The sequence below is a fragment of the Ailuropoda melanoleuca genome, chromosome 2 (assembly GCF_002007445.2).
Source record: "Ailuropoda melanoleuca isolate Jingjing chromosome 2, ASM200744v2, whole genome shotgun sequence".
Taxonomy (NCBI): Eukaryota; Metazoa; Chordata; class Mammalia; order Carnivora; family Ursidae; genus Ailuropoda; species Ailuropoda melanoleuca.
The window spans coordinates 13,737,632-13,753,752 of record NC_048219.1 but is presented as its reverse complement, the minus strand read 5'-3'; the positions used below and the strand labels follow the sequence as shown (position 1 = coordinate 13,753,752).

Sequence of the window (16,121 nt, the reverse complement as noted above, 5' to 3'; positions counted from 1 at the left end):
ACACAGTTCAGGAAGTGGTACAGAGGGAGTAGATGAATTCAGTCCTACCAAGAAGTAGGATTATAAGAATATGGACTAGCTAAAGAAGAACCCATGAGTAAATAACCATATGCAATGGTTGCCTTATGGTTTTAGAAGTCAGATATAGGGAGTCAAAACTATATGGTAGAAATATAGAGAATGGAAACCAATTAAAACTAGGTTTAAACCCAAGCTTTATCTAGTTGTATTCCTGTAAGCAAGCTACTTAAAGTAGCCCTTCTAAGTTTCATCTTCTCCACATCTACTAAAGTTACTAATAGGACTAGCCTCACAAAACTGTTGTGAAAAGTATAACAGATTAATTAAGTAAAAGCATAGAAAATCTAGTAGGGGCTTAATAACTGCTGATTGCTTTGTTAAGCAGTTTGAACTTTAACCCAAGACTATGTGAAGCCACTAGACATTCCTGAACAGAGAAATGATAGGATAAATTTGTCTGTTGTTTTAGGTAATGCTGGATGATGAGAGAAAATTGAGCATAATGTTTAAGAGCATAAACTCGAATCAGACCAATTTGTTTGAATCCCAGTTCCATGACTGTATAGCTTGGTTGACACTGAAGAAATCATTTAACATTTCCAAGCTTCCTCATCTGTCAAATGCGATAATAATTATTATTCCATAGGGTTATTCTAAGCATTAATTAGAACACATGTGAAATGCTTACCACAACTCATAGTACATAAGAGTACTCAATAAATGACAGTTAAATTAATATTAAATGGTAGTCAAGGAGACCAGTTCATTATAAACTCTAAACAAAAGAATATGAAGGCTTCGCAGGGACAAAGAATAGGAGGAACATTCTGAAGGAATGTCACCAGCAGTTCTCAAAGTATGGCCTCCAGACTATCACCTACCTAGGAACTTGTCAACTACAAACTCTAGGTGGTGCCTGGGCAGCTCAGTCAGTTAAGCATCTGCCTTTGGTTCAGGTCATGATCCCGGGGTCCTAGGATGGAGCCCCACATCAGGCTCTCTGCTTGGCGGGGAGCCTGCTTCCTCCCTCTCTCTTATTCCTCCCCCAAATCGTGCTCTGTGCCTCTCTCTCTGTCTCTCAAATAAATAAAATCTTTAAAAAAAAAAAAACTACAAATTCTGGGGACCATCATAGGCTAGATGAATTAGAAGAAATTCTTCGCCTGGGTGGCACAGCGGTTAAGTGTCTGCCTTCGGCTCAGGGCGTGATCCCGGCGTTATGGGATTGAGCCCCACATCAGGCTCCTCTGCTATGGGCCTGCTTCTTCCTCTGCCACTCCCCCTGCTTGTGTTCCCTCTCTTGCTGGCTGTCTTTCTGTCAAATAAATAAATAAAAAATCTTTTAAAAAAAGGAAAGAAATTCTTATAGCCCGGCAAACTGTTGTAACAAGTCCTCTAGATGATCCTGATGCATGCTGAAGTTTTGAGAACTACTGGTCTAAAGGATCAACATGAACCAATTAGTAAATAGGCACCGAGGCTCTTCTGCTACAAGGAAGGTCTATAGAGGCTTATGCACACCACCTCTCAGTTGTGATCTCTGCTCCTAAGCCTACTGCCATTTAGCAAAGCTCTCAAAGAAGTACCACTTCCCAATGCCAATAGCTTTAAAAAAGAGAGCAGTACTCTCTGCACCCATTAGGCCCTCTGGCCCCTATGTAAAGGTTTTCTCCACCTACTGTGGGCCCTACCTGGGGGAGCTGGCCTTCAGGAACCCCATCTCGGTAGAAGATGATGCGGGTAGGCTTGAAGCGGGTAGACTTGTAGAACTGGATGAGCAGCTCACGCACCATGTAGGATAAGTCTTCAATGATCTCCTGCCGGGGTCGCTGCACCCGCACAGTAGCACAGTAACGGCTGGGGTGGGCATCCATACTGCCTACCACCTAACAATCAAAGAGGCAGGATCAGCCTCCAGAACCTCCACCCTCCCAACACTGTTACGATGCAGATTTGGGGAAGCTTCTTAGCAAGAAAACTATGCAATCGAAATAGTAGGGTTTTGGATTCAATGAGTCCTGGTTTCAATCTCTATCACACATGCAGAAATTATTTAATCTATCTGATCTTTTTCTTCCTCTCAAAAGGGTAAGAACGCCACCTGCCTGCAGTGCTACTGTGGTACATATAAAATACCTCGCATAGGACCTAGATCACAGTATGTACTTGATAAGTTCCATTTTCTTACACCTTGCAGGAGGGCAAGTGAAGTTGTGGCACTACTGGCTCAAAGAGCCACAAGTTTGTCATTTTCTCAATTCAAGTACTAATCTACCCAGGAACCATAGTGAAGAGTATTCCTGCAGGAGGTAGGAGTTAACGTCATTTTCAAAGGGAACAGTGGACAGAGCCTAGGACGGACAGCCACAAGGAAAACAAGGACAAGCATAGTACAGGATTTCCCTGCATTTACTGTACTTAGCCCAGTCTGCCTAGAGAAATGTGAGGGTTGAGGAAACAGAAGTGGGAAGGAAGGCCTGATCCCTCTAGCAATTCGGAAGCCTCCAGTGATGGGGAGCAGGGAAGTCAGGAGAGGAATTGGAAAGACATCTAATCTACTAGATGGATCAGGGGTAGGGATGGGGAAGAGGAAAGGACAGTCCCAGCAACTAAGTAACCACTTTCAAAAGGATTTCAGAGAAGAGACATGGTCTTTCCCATGTCCCAAAAGTGGGCACGGAGAGAGAGAGAGAAATTTGAAAACAGAGCAAGAGTGATGTAGACTGGGCAAAGTCTCTGGCCACCGCCTAAACTCTCACTGCTCTCTCTGAAATACAGATACCATACAGAGTTAGTTTAATGAAGATACCAAGGGAGTAGTTAATGGGGATGATCAGCTGAAAAAAAAGTTCTTATGAAGGGTCAAGCGTCAGAGCTGAGAAAAGGAGATTATGTGTAGTCTTCAGTGCTCAGAGCTAAAATGAGAACCTTAAGAAGAAGCTGGAGAGTATCACTCACTGCTGTGATAGAAGGTTTTTTCCCATCCCCTGCTGGGGGGTGTGTAACATCTGCTCCCAGGAATATCACTGGCTGTTGAAAGACGGCAGAGCTAAACAAAGAAGAGAAAACAAATGGTGAGAAGTTGGGTCTTCTCTTCCTGGCACCATCTAGCACCCATTTTGGTCATCTCTCCCTTGTGTCTGATTCACTCTGCCTGGCCAGAGTGCTATCGTTTTGTCAATCCGACATGGTACCTTGCTTGACAGGGCAAGTGAGCAATAGAGTTCATACCGCTGGTGTGGGACTAGGATGTTGTTAATGCCACCAAGTTTGACATTGATCTTCAGGCAGAGGTTGGACAGAGTCTGAGGCGAGGTCTTGACCACATTCTTCACTTGCACACACTGTGTAGCCATTCCCAAGAGTGTATCTCCAACACGTTTCACTTCAGCTATAGGCAGGGAGAGAACTAATTAGTGCATTCAACAAATATTTACTGAATGCTGATTAGATGTCAGGCAGGATACAAGGTGGTAAGAACACAATGGTAACCAGAAACATAGGGTCCCTAATCACAGTGGTTACTGTGTAGTGACTAATCTTAAAAGTCATGAAAAGTACAACAATGATAAATGCTACAACAGAAATCTTCATGAAGATATGAGAGCATATAATGGGGGTAATAACCCAGCCAGGAAAGGACTAAATAATGATAAAAATGAAACCCAAAGATAGAAAAGCACTCAGAAGAGAGGCGGAGTTGGGAGAGAGCATTTCAGAGAGGGGAAACAGCATGCAAAAATGCACTATGGTAGGAGATATGTTTGAGAAACTGAAAAGCCAAAGTTAACTAAAAAGAAGAGCAAAGAAACAATGGTGTAAGAGAAAGAATGTGGTCATCGGACTGATCTAGCAAGAACTGAAGGTAGCTTGTACTAAGACAGTTGCTTAGATGGAAAGAAACAAACAGATTCAAGAGATATTTAAGGGATTCTGAGATGATATATGTAAGGAAGAAGAATTTTTATGAATAACTTCAAGTTCTTAGCTTTTGTAATAAAACAGGTCATAAACTGTTTCTGAAACATTCTGAATTTGAAGTGCTTTTTGTCATCCCAGTGAGGATATCAATTAGGCAATGAGAATAGTAGTTGAAAGGTCAAAAGCAGACTGAAAGGGGATACAAATTTGTTAGATATTTTGTATAGATAGTAATTAAAGGTATGAACTTAATGAGATCATCAAGGAAGAGAACAAGTGAAAGGAGTAGGGCTTAGACCTGAACCTTGAAGAACTCCTAATATTTACAGAACAGTTAAGAAGATGAGTCTGGGGGCGCCTGGGTGGCACAGCGGTTAAGCGTCTGCCTTCGGCTCAGGGCGTGATCCTGGCGTTATGGGATCGAGCCCCACATCAGGCTCCTCTGATATGAGCCTGCTTCTTCCTCTCCCACTCCCCCTACTTGTGTTCACTCTCTCGCTGGCTGTCTCTATCTCTGTCAAATAAATAAATAAAATCTTTAAAAAAAAAAAAAAAAGAAGATTAGTCTGCAAAGGAGAAATACCTAGAGAACTAGGAGGAAGACAGTGTTGTATCATGAATACCAAAAGAAGAGAGGGTTTCAAGAAGGAGCAAGTGTTCAACAAAATCAAATGCTAAGTGATCTAGTAAAATAAGGACCAGAAATGTCCTTTCTTTTTCTGTTTTTTTTTTTTTTAAAGTAGGCTCTACACCCAGCATGAAGCCCAATGCGGGGCTTAAACTCAAGCACCCCCAGAAATGTCCTTTGAATTGATATTAAGGCAAAAAACTAATGTTTAGAGGCAAAAACTATTTTTGTGATATAAACTGCCAAGGAGGAGATGTGGGATCAATGAAGGATTTAGTATGTTTTCAATGAGAGAGACCCGAACATGTTTAAAAAGCTAAAAGGATCATTTCCACTGCGGAGAGAGATGGAATAGTTAGTGACCAACCAATGCTTCACAGATAACATTCAGAAAAGCCAGACAAAATATAGAAATCATCTTTTAAAGGCAACAGAGAGGTGCTGAGACAAGAACTAAAGGGGCAAAAACTCCAGAGAGGAAGAGAATCTCACCAAGGTGAGCTATCTTCGGCAGCTGCTTTTACCCTGGGTATATTTGCTGATTCTAGGTGTGGGCAGGAGGCTGAGATTCTAGGCTTTGCACCAGCAGAGGAACCACTGCCAGGAGATGGAGAAGGCAAGAGTTTCTGGAGGAGACAGACTAATTCTAAATGTGAAAGGTTAAAAAAAACAAAAAACACACATTTAAAAGAAAACATAGACTAGTATCTTACGATCTTGGGATTTCTTTTCTTTCTTTTTTTTTTTTTAAAGATTTTATTTATTTATTTGACAGAGATAGAGACAGCCAGAGAGAGAAGGAACACAAGCACGGGGAGTGGGAGAGGAAGAAGCAGGCTCATAGCAGAAGAGCCTGATGTGGGACTCGATCCCATAACGCCAGGATCACGCCCTGAGCCGAAGGCAGACGCTTAACCGCTGTGCCACCCAGGCGCCCCACGATCTTGGGATTTCTTAAGCAGGACACAGAAATTGCTAGCCATAAAGAAGAAATGTTACACAAATTGGACTACATTAAAATTTTAAATTTCTGTTCAACAAAAGACTCCATTAAGAGAGTAAAAAGGTAAGCCACAAATTAGAGAAGACATGTATAATACACATACATATTAAATAAAGGAATTATAAACAAATCAATCACCTATAAATCAATCAATAAGAAAAAGGTAGTTAAGGCAATAAGAAAAGGGAAAAACTTGAGTAGACACTTTAAAAAGAGGCTAGCGAAATAGCCAACAGACATATAAAAAGATATCCAACTTTATCAATCACCAGAGAAATCAAATTAAAAGCAAAACACACCATAAAAAACAGCTAAAATGAAAGAGATAAGTTTGGTAAGGATATAAAATACCTAGAGCTCTCATACACTGCTCGCAGAAATGTAAACTATACACTTAAAATGCCTCCTAGAGGGGCACCTGGGTGGCTCACTCGGTGAAGCGTCTGTCTACCTTCGGCTCAGGTCATGATCCCAGGGTTCTGGGATGGAGCCCAGCATCGGGCTCCCTGTTCAGCAGGGAGCCTGCTTCTCCCTCTGCCTACTGTCCCCCCTGCCTGTGCGCTCTTTCTCTCTCTGACAAATAAATAAAATCTTTAAAAACAAATAAATAAAATTCCTCCTAGATACACACCCAATGGAAATGGATATATATGTTCAAAGGATATGTACAAGAATGTTCACTGAGGCATTATTCATAATAGTAAAAACTGGAACAACACAAATATGCCCACTGATAGAACAGATAAATACATGTAAATTGCTATATCCATCTAATGGAAAAACTATAACAAACTATGACTAAACAAACATGGATGAATCTCATAAGCTTAATGTTGAGTAAAAGCCAGATGCAAAAAAAAGTACATAACAAATGATTCATTTACATAAAGTTCAAAGGCTGTCAAAACGAATCTATGGCATTAGAAGCCAAAATAGTGATTAACATTGATGGGGAGCTATAGTGATTAGCAGCCTGAGGTTGTGGTAATGTTTTGCTCCTAAAACTGGGTACTGGTTACCCTGCTGTAACATTTCGTAAAAATTCACTGAACTGAACTCTGGAGATTTCTATATGTATACTACAAAAAAAGTTTACATTAAAAAAAAGGCTAATAGTATCAATTTAGTGGAGAGGAAAGAGTTAAAAATACTAAGGACAGGAGGAGATGTGGGACCAGATCAGAACTGGACAAATGTGACACTGTCCTTCTATACTCTCAGGGCAACCACAATGCAAATGGACCTTGCTTTGGCCTCCAAGGAGGGAAGGTGAGGGTCTTTAGAAGAATCTAACTGCTCCTCTTATCTGTTGGCTTAATTCCTAGGCAATTGTGTTCATTGTCCACGTGGCATATAATCAAGGAACAGAATGTAAGTAGAAGAAACCCAAGGTCCTAATCAAGGTTGAGACTGGAGTACTACTGAGCCCAGGGTGGGGAAAATTCTCTGAGTAAGCACTGCCTTCCCCAAGCATACTGCACTACACTACTCCCAAGCAGGCCAATACTGGATTCTCCCTTTAATGGAGGGAACCAGAAATGTGGATAATTACTCAAGGCAGTTCTCCTAAAAAGTATCCTTATTTTGCATCTAAGGACTATCAATAAAGGCCCAGAGACATGGACTGGAGGTCAACCAACTTCCCTCCATAAGTAATTACTGAGTATCATGTCAGTGTGTCAGTGGAAGGCTTTACCTTAAGTTTATATACGCAGAGGGAAGAGGTAAGATCTACTCCATGCTCAAAATGATATCAAGGAAGGTAATAACGGATCAGCAGCCTGATAAAATTTCCAGAGGAATTGAGAAAGATTTATCCTCTAGTCAGGATGATAAGAGATGGCTTCCAGAAATAAGTACACTTAAATTGAGACTTGACAGAATTTTAAGGGCAACATGGGGGATAAGAGGAAGAGTACTTAGATATTCTAGAAAAAGGCAAATGATATAAACAAAGCCAGAGACTAAAAAGCACAGGCAAGAAATGAGCATTTAGGGTGCCTGGGTGGCTCAGTCAGTTAAGTATCTGCCTTTGGCTCAGGTCATAACCCCAGGGTCCTAGGATCAAGTCCCGCGTCGGGCTCCCTACTCCACAGGAAGCCTGCTTCTCCCTCTGTCTCTGCCTCTCTGTCTCTCATGAATAAATAAATAAAATCTTAAAAAAAAAAAAGAACAAATGAGCGTTTAGAGTATCTACTATGTGCCAGGCACTGTGCTAGACGTTGCTTTTTATATAATTAATTTATGAGGCTCAGAAAGGTTACGTAATTTGCCTGAATCAGTAAACTGGCATAGCCAGGATTAAAATCCATTTCTATCTGATTCCAGAACGAGTGATCTTTCCAGTATGTGCAGCAAAGGGAACAGTACAAAATAAAGCTGAAAAGGTTAAACTAAGATCAGGGCCCTGAAAAATTTTTATTTTGTGAATTCATACCAATGAAGGTTTTTTTGGGAGTAGAGTCACAAAAGGTCTCATCCAGTAAATGAAAAATCTTTCTTATTCAAGAAAGATTTAAGAAAAAATGTTAGAACTAAGTTGAGAAGTGTGGGTGGAGAGCAGAGAATAGATCTTAAGACTGTAAAAAAGAAGATGATGGAGATGAAGCAAAGAGAAGACAGACTGCCTCCAGAGTTTGGATGAAGGTACCCAGGAGCAATTACAATGCCAAACACAGCAGACGTAAAGGAAGAGCTTACTAATAAAGAGAGAAGACAAGCTACTAAAGAGGTCCACCAATACACATAAGAGCAAAGATTACATCTGTTTTATTCACCAATGTATTTAGGACATAGCACAGCGTTTCACAAATAGTAGATGATTAATAAATGCTTATAGAAGGGAGAAAGTTCAAAGGGACAGATGGGAACAGTGGAGAGGTCAAGGGTTGGACCAAGATTTAATAATACATTATAACACTTATCAATAAGAGGTGATGATTTAACCAACTGGAATAAATGAAAATTTCACTAGAATGCAAAGACAGAGAAGGCAGGGTATAGAAATCTGGAAAATACCAGGCATATCTGGTAATGACAAAAATAATTAAAGAGAGACAGGAGAAAGTCAAGTGAAGAAAAGTGAGAAAGGTCACAGATGGCTCTCTGCAGGGGAAGTTTTGGAGAAAGTTAGAGGTAAGACAGATGAAAGAGGCAAAGGACAAGTGGCTGGTGAGGAAGTGGGTCTAGAAAATGTGGAGAACTCATTCAAAAAGTATGATGAAGAAGAACAAGAAACAGGAAGACAAAAGCTAAAGGAGATGTCATGACTGTGGTAATGTACTCTTGAATGGGGAATCTGAACAAGATTGAGGATTAAGGGGTACGAAGTCCCAAAAGTGGCAGGATGAAATGGGAACAAGAGCATACATGGGCTGAACAAGGTAAGAGGAGGGACACCTCTTCATTTGAAACAGAAGAGGTGCTGGGAAAGCAGAGTAAAAGAACTGAGCCAGAGATATATATAGTCATCCCTATTCTTAAAAGTGGGAGAGAGAGAAAACTTTTCAGAAAGTCCAAGTCATTCCCAGGCAACAAACCACTTATAGAATCACCACAAATTCCGCTTGAGTGTGCTGCTCAATGTCCTGATAGACAACACACTCCTAGGGATAGGAAGGAATCTGGACTGACCCATACCTGTATCTGGCTCAGCTTAGCCTGGCATAAAGACCAGCACACAGAGGACCCCAATAAATGTTACTAGGATGGAGTGTGAGCAGGTAAGCAGGACCTGGGATAACTCAATGGCTCACACAGGCTAATATTTCTCTTTCAAAAGGAATACTGATATTAAGGAAGAACTCTGGCTAGAGTGAAGAACCCACACTGAGTCCTCCCTAGGAGCCTCCAGGGAGCTACCCCGAGAAGAGTCCTATCTTCATTATCACTGTCCCCAGAGAACTGTACCATACACTGGCGTCTTCCCTGGCAGGATGACGATAATGAGCTGCAGCCCTGAGTAGGTGTTCTTGAGATGCCGGAACATGGGCTCCACGCTGTCTGCCCCCTGCGCGTATTTGCAGAAGCAAGGCTGGCCCTGGATGGGCATCCCTGCATCCTTGGAAATCTTCCGCAGTTGGTCTGTGAAGTTCCTGCAGCACAAATATGGTCGTGACAGAAGGCAGTGAGTCCCACTTTAATACCTCTGAACAAATGCCTCCATCTTAGGTACCTAGTACTAGGATAGCCACTGAGGCATTTTGAGATAAATGAGACGTGATCACAGCCAGTGTAAAAAAACACATTTATAGTTGAGTAGGACAAAATCACTCTTGTTAAGTATTCAGTAGTATAAGCTGAGAGCTGAGGGAGCCCAGAAGAGGGACCTGTGGGAATTCTGAGTCCCCACCTTATCCCACTCAAGCAGCTGATTCCTGTGCACTAAGTCCATAGCAATAGGCAAATGCCCAAGAGAAAGTCCTCTGCTCATATTAAAATAAGTTCCAACAGTGATCAGAGCACAGGAGGTGCTCAGTAAAAATGAGCTCCATCTTCCCCTACTGATTCTTTGAAGCCTAAGAGCAAATAATTAAACAACCTTCTTTCCTTTAGCTTTAGGGCTTTACCCTAGGAAAGGAAGACAAAGTTGTAAGAAAGGGTACACATGCAGATTTTAAAAATCAAGCTACATAAGTACGATGACAGACTGAAATGAACAGCAGAAAATTTAACTTGTGAAAATTCTACACTTAGATTAAAAGCAATATACAAATAGAGAATAAAAGCAATTATTTAGGGGACATTATATAGCATGTAAATACCAATATGATAGATTCAAAAGTCTATATAGTGAGGGGGCGCCTGGGTGGCACAGTGGTTAAGCGTCTGCCTTCGGCTCAGGGCGTGATCCCGGCGTTATGGGATCGAGCCCCACATCAGGCTCCTCTGCTATGAGCCTGCTTCTTCCTCTCCCACTCCCCCTGCTTGTGTTTCCTCTCTCACTGGCTGTCTCTATCTTTGTCGAATAAATAAATAAAATCTTTTTTAAAAAAAAAGTCTATATAGTGAGAAAATAAGTATTTTTTCACATATTTAGTTAAAAAAAAGCAAACACAAGATAAATACAGTATGCCACTGTTACGTAAAATTTACACTTAGGGGGCGCCTCAGTGGTGCAGGCGGTTGAACGCTTGACTCTTGGTTTCGGTTGGGTCGTGATCTCAGGGTCCTGAGACTGAGCACCATGTTGGGCTCCACGCTCAGCTCGGAGTCTGCTTGGGTTTCTCTCTCCCTCTCTCCCTTCCTGCCTCCCTGCTCCCCCACCCCTGTGCACGCATGCTCTCTCTCTAATATATCTTAAAAATGTTTTAATCATTTATATGTAGGTGTATAAAAATATAAATTAGATGGAAGGTCATAAAAGTTCATGACAGTGGTTGCGTTAGAGGGAAGAAATGAACTAGTATGGAGGCTATAAAGGAACATCAAATTTAATAAGTCACATTTAATAAGAGGGTCTCTACTCCAAAGAAAGTGGTATTCCCAATCTTTTCTCTACCACCAGGTCACACTTGGCATACCATGTTCTGTGCTGGGGGCCATGTGTTGAAAGAAGTCTAGAATGGGGAAGATCTTGAAATCCTCTCCTAAAAGTGATATAGTGGCAGTAACAGAACTTCTTTCGCCAGAAGAAAAATTCTGAAGGTTGACCATAGGACTCCCTCATCCATCCCCAATTACCAACTTCTCCACCTCCACAGCCACCTTCACTTCTCCCTCTATCTCAGCAGAAAAAATGCCTTTTCCTGTGCTCTAGATCCTATCCCCTCACACACGCTTAGGAACTTTGCTCTATTTACTTTCTAGTTTCTCAGAGTTCTTATATTCAGCCTCTGTTCACCATATACATTCTTCCTGGATGATTTCATCCACTGTCATACCCGAAGACTCCCAGATTTTAATCTTTAGCCCAGAACCAAACATCCAACTGGGTACCACTGACCCAGGTGTACAAGTCACAGTCTTATCCCTTGCATCTGGGGATCACTGGGAGAATCACTGGGATATCTGATGAACAGAATCCCAACTCCGAGATTCTAGGTTTATCAGTTTCTGTACCCCAAAATATCCCAAACAATGGATTGTTTCTCAGAAAAACTGAACAGGGAAAGAATATGGGAATGAGAGAAGTATACAGAGAATAGAGCTACCGATAAGCTGACACAAAGGCAGAGAGCTGGGAGGCTTTCCAATATTGCTAAGGGTCAGCTCTCCAATGCTAGGCCAAGGCTAGGAGTGGCCTGATCTAAATGGCGCTAAAATCCCCAAAACCCGAGAAAGAGGACATGAGGAACTCATTTAAAAGAAACTATTAGGTGTGATGGTAGTAGGTGTATATCTATGAGGGGAGAAGGACAGGCATGGCAGCCAGAATCCCCACATTCATCAGGTGCTGCTGTACTAATTCTTAATGAAAACCCAAGGCCAGCTGAACCTGCCAGGACACACAGCTCTATTATCCTTGTCAATACCCAAAGTGGTCAGCTCCACCAACTCTTCCTCAGCCTAGGTGTGCATTGACCCTTTGACCCTCCTCTAGATCCAAAGAGAAAAAGCGAGCACTTCAAAAGACTACAGGAACTACTGAACTGTATACTTTAAATGGGTTAATTTCGTGGTATTTGAAATATCTCCATAAAAAGACAAGACTGCAGGGAAAGGGTGAGTTACTTCTTCACTATTCATTCATTCACTCAAAACCATTACTTCCCTAATGTGTTCCTTTAACCCATTTGGCTATATCATTTTCTTCATTGCTGTCATCTATTCCTAGCGCCTCAGCCACAGGTAGCTAAGAGGCCCATACAACTCATGTTCATCTAATTCAGGTCACTTGGACCTGAATGAACAAATTCTGTGTATAGGAGAGGACAGTTCAGAGAACCAGCTGAGATTTTGTTTCCAATGAGGAACACAAGCTTTGAAGCCACAGATCTGATTTGATTCCAACTCTTGAGACTTTCTTGATATGCAAACCTTGTACAAGGTACTGTTTGAGCCTCAGTCTCCTGAAAACGGTAATACCACCACCTACTCACTGTGAAGATGAAATGAGAGAACATAAAATTAGGTAGCATGTTGGTGCAACATTATAGTCATCACTATACTAGTATTTTACTACCAATATTAGTAATTATAACAAAATAATTCAGGCCTCCCTTAGGAGATTCACGTCCTGAAATCACCATCTCTGACACAAATGCAGTTTCTTTTCAAGACTTCTAACCACAGACGGACAGAAAAGGAACAGGCAGAAGTTTGAGCCAGGAAGCACAGGGAAGCAGGGTCAAGAGTCAGAAAGAAGAGACCACAAACCAAATTCTGGCCCCTTGTGGGTAGGGGAAGGTAGTCAGCTCTAGGGTCCTCCCCACCCTTCCACCCATACACCCAACCCTCCTTACTTGAGCACCTCTTCTCGACACTGTTTTTGGGGTGCGAAGCAGGCGATGGCCCAGACTTTGATCTCAATCCCATTGTAGAACTGTTTCCCCCGCATGTCCCAGACACCCTGATTAGGTGTGGCAATGGCCCGGTTCTGTGGATAGGCAGAGGGGGCGCCCAGGTGAGCCTCAGTAGACCCAGGTGCATAGGGGACCAAAAGCCCCTGGCTATATAAACCCAATTCCCCCCTCCCATATGTCCCAGAGATGTTGTCTGGCCCTGACCCTGCTCACCCGGCCGCCGTACTGCAAGATGGGCGCCGGCAGCACTCGCCCCGTCACCTCCGTCATGTCATCCTTCACTTTGATCCCAAATTCCTGGATGTAGGGATCTAAGTTGTAGCTGGCATTCTTCATCTGCAAGACAAAAGAAGGGGATCTCAGGAGAGCAGCAGCTTGGCAATACTGCTCACCCTCTGGGTCCCAAGGAGAAAGCCCTGAAGAGCAGCTGGGGCTGGCAAGTAATAGCCCTAAAAAAAGGGGGGAAAGTGGAAAATGAAGTAAGTGGGAGTGGATAACACAGGGAAGTAATACAGGAGGGAAAAAGAAATAGGAAGCCAAGTAGCTACAGGGTCAAGAAACAAGAGCAGTCCTATGGAATCCCAGGCAACAAATCCAGACTTGTGTTCTCCTGAGGATCCTGCCAAGGCAGAAAAGCATCTATGCTACCAGGGGCCCCAATGACTGAGCAACCAAGCATACATTTCTCTGCAGCCCTACTGACCAGGCGGCTAATCTCCTCCTGTCTGTCTGGGGCCGACCTAGCTGTAGCCTTTATCATGGTCGAAGTCTGGTTGTCGGTCAACTTCTTAATGCAGCGCTGCCCAGCCACAATGTTACAGACCTGAGGAAACGAGAAGGACAGGTAGCTCTGGCTTGAGTACAGTTCACCCTGTACCCAGAGCCCCACAATAAGGGAAGAAACCTTGGCCGTGGAAAGGGGCCTGCAAAATCTCTTGTGCAGAGACAGGTAAGTTAGCAAATATCCATGTGCAATACAAAGGCAATATAGCCGCTTTGTCATTAACAGATTGGGATCCAGAGCCAGATCCGGGCTCAGGTCTCATGTTAACTGGGGAGAACAGTAACAATCTCATAGGGTTGTTCAGAGACTAAATAAAATAAAGCACTTAAAGGACTGTGTACAGTTCTGGAACACAGTAAACACTCAGTAAACTCTTGCGTAAATTATTGTTTACCAAAGGACCCAGTATAGAGCTCTTCTGAATACTAAAAAACTCAATATACACAAACTGGATTCCTAAGGTAGTAGACAGCTCTTCAATGGTGACAAGCAGTCAGTTGTTCCCCTGCAACCCAGCAGGAGAACTGGAGATGGCTCTTAACTTTTGAGCCCCAGCCTAGAGATGATCACTAAGCCCTTGGATTCCGAGAAATCATAGTCTCTGTTGGCTGACAGCGTCCTCTATTGGTGTGAGGAACATCCTGCCATGCATTCCTCTTTTGGGCCCAAGAAAACACAGTGGAGCTCAGAGAAGACTTTCTAGTAAAGTATAAGACTTCCATTCCCCAATATGCTATATTCAGGATGCTGTGAACAGGAAGCCTTTTGGCAGAGTAGAGAGAGCCAGTAGTTTGGGAAGACTTGAGTTTGAAGTCCAGCTTTGCCATTTCTAGGTGGTATTACCTTGGTCAGGTCTCTTAACTACTCTGAGACTCTGCTTCTTTAATTTCGGTCATGGGATAAAACACTAGCTGTCTACGAGGTTGTTGTGAGAAGTTAGACAAAATGAAACATAATTTGTTCCCATAGGGCCAACACTGTGTAAGTGTTTTCCTCCTAATATCCAAAGTTCATTTTGAACAATGGTATGGAAAACCAGGACAAGGTCACCTGCCCTTAAATTCCATATCCCAAAGAATATACAAATTAGTCAATTACTAAAAATCCAGAATTGTTAAAATTTAGGACATTGCTCTTTTAAAAGCACCATAAAGTTGTAGCACTCTTGACAGATGATTTCAGCTACAGAATCAACATTAAGAAAAAAATTAAAGCAAGGGTGTGGAGAAATTGGGACCCTGTCCATTGCTGGTGAGAATGTGAAATGGTACAGCCACTATGGAAAACAGTATGGTGATTCCTCAAAAAATTAAACACACAATCACAATGTGATTCAGTAAATCCACATCTGAGTATGTACTCAAAGGAAGTGAAAGTAGGGACTAGAACAAATATCTGTATACCTATATTCATAGCAGCATTATTTATTATAGCTAAAAAAGTGGAAGCAACCTAAGTGTATCTGCCAATGAATTGAATGGATTAAAAAAATGTGGTATATATGTACAACAGAATATTATTCAGCCTTAAAAAGGAAGAAAATTCTGATGCATGCTACAATATAATGAGCCTTGAAGACATTATGCTAAGTGGAATATGACAGTAAAAAAAAGCCACATATTATATAATTCTATTCATATGACACGTCCAGAAGAGATGAATGACAGAAATAGATTAGTGATTACCAAGGGCTGATTGGTGGAGAGGAGGAGTGTAAGTGACTACTAATGGGTATGGGTTTTCTTCTGGAGATGATGAAATGTTTCAGAATTAGATAACGGTGATGGTTACACAACTCTGAACATACTAAAAACCACTTTTTAGGAGGATAAATTCTATGGTATGTGAATTATATCTTGATAAAGTTATTCTAAAAAGCAAAACAAACAAAAAATCCCACCTGGCTACAAGAGCCTACATGATTAGACCCTGCACCTCTCTCTGAAATCAAACCCTACTACTTTTCCTCTCATATACTACACACCAGCCACTATGGCCTTCTGTCTATCTCTTAAAAAATACAAACTCCCTGCTGCTTTAGAGCCTTGGCATTTACTATTTACTTCCTGCCTGGAAGGATCATCCCTCAGGTTATTAAAGGTTGTTTCTATCTCATAATTTAGGACACAAATGTCTCCTAAAAGAGACCCTTCCCTGACCATAATAACTAAAGTGGCTCTTCAAACCCCTCCTCCCTTACTTCTGTCCCCTTAACCTGTTTTATTATTCTTATACAACTTACTACTACCTGAAACTATCTTATTTATCTATTTATTGTCTATCTCCCCCTTGTAGAATGTA

The 16,121-nt window shown here is 41.9% G+C and overlaps 1 protein-coding gene across 3 annotated transcripts in view; it reads right to left on the bottom strand.

Moving 5' to 3' along the window:
• AGO1 (argonaute RISC component 1) overlaps positions 1 to 16,121 on the bottom strand; it is a 35,746-nt gene that overhangs the window by 7,198 nt on the left and 12,427 nt on the right. For 2 of the 3 annotated variants that reach the window (XM_034649083.1, XM_034649093.1), the window contains 7 exons: positions 13,740 to 13,859; positions 13,241 to 13,372; positions 12,977 to 13,110; positions 9,483 to 9,667; positions 3,253 to 3,412; positions 2,980 to 3,070; positions 1,713 to 1,907 (listed from right to left, as the gene is read on the bottom strand). In XM_034649083.1, the coding sequence (XP_034504974.1) occupies positions 1,713 to 1,907; positions 2,980 to 3,070; positions 3,253 to 3,412; positions 9,483 to 9,667; positions 12,977 to 13,110; positions 13,241 to 13,372; positions 13,740 to 13,859 (1,017 nt within the window). The remainder of the gene's footprint in view (positions 1 to 1,712; positions 1,908 to 2,979; positions 3,071 to 3,252; positions 3,413 to 9,482; positions 9,668 to 12,976; positions 13,111 to 13,240; positions 13,373 to 13,739; positions 13,860 to 16,121) is intronic. The other variant, XM_002917127.4, reaches the window with a different exon arrangement.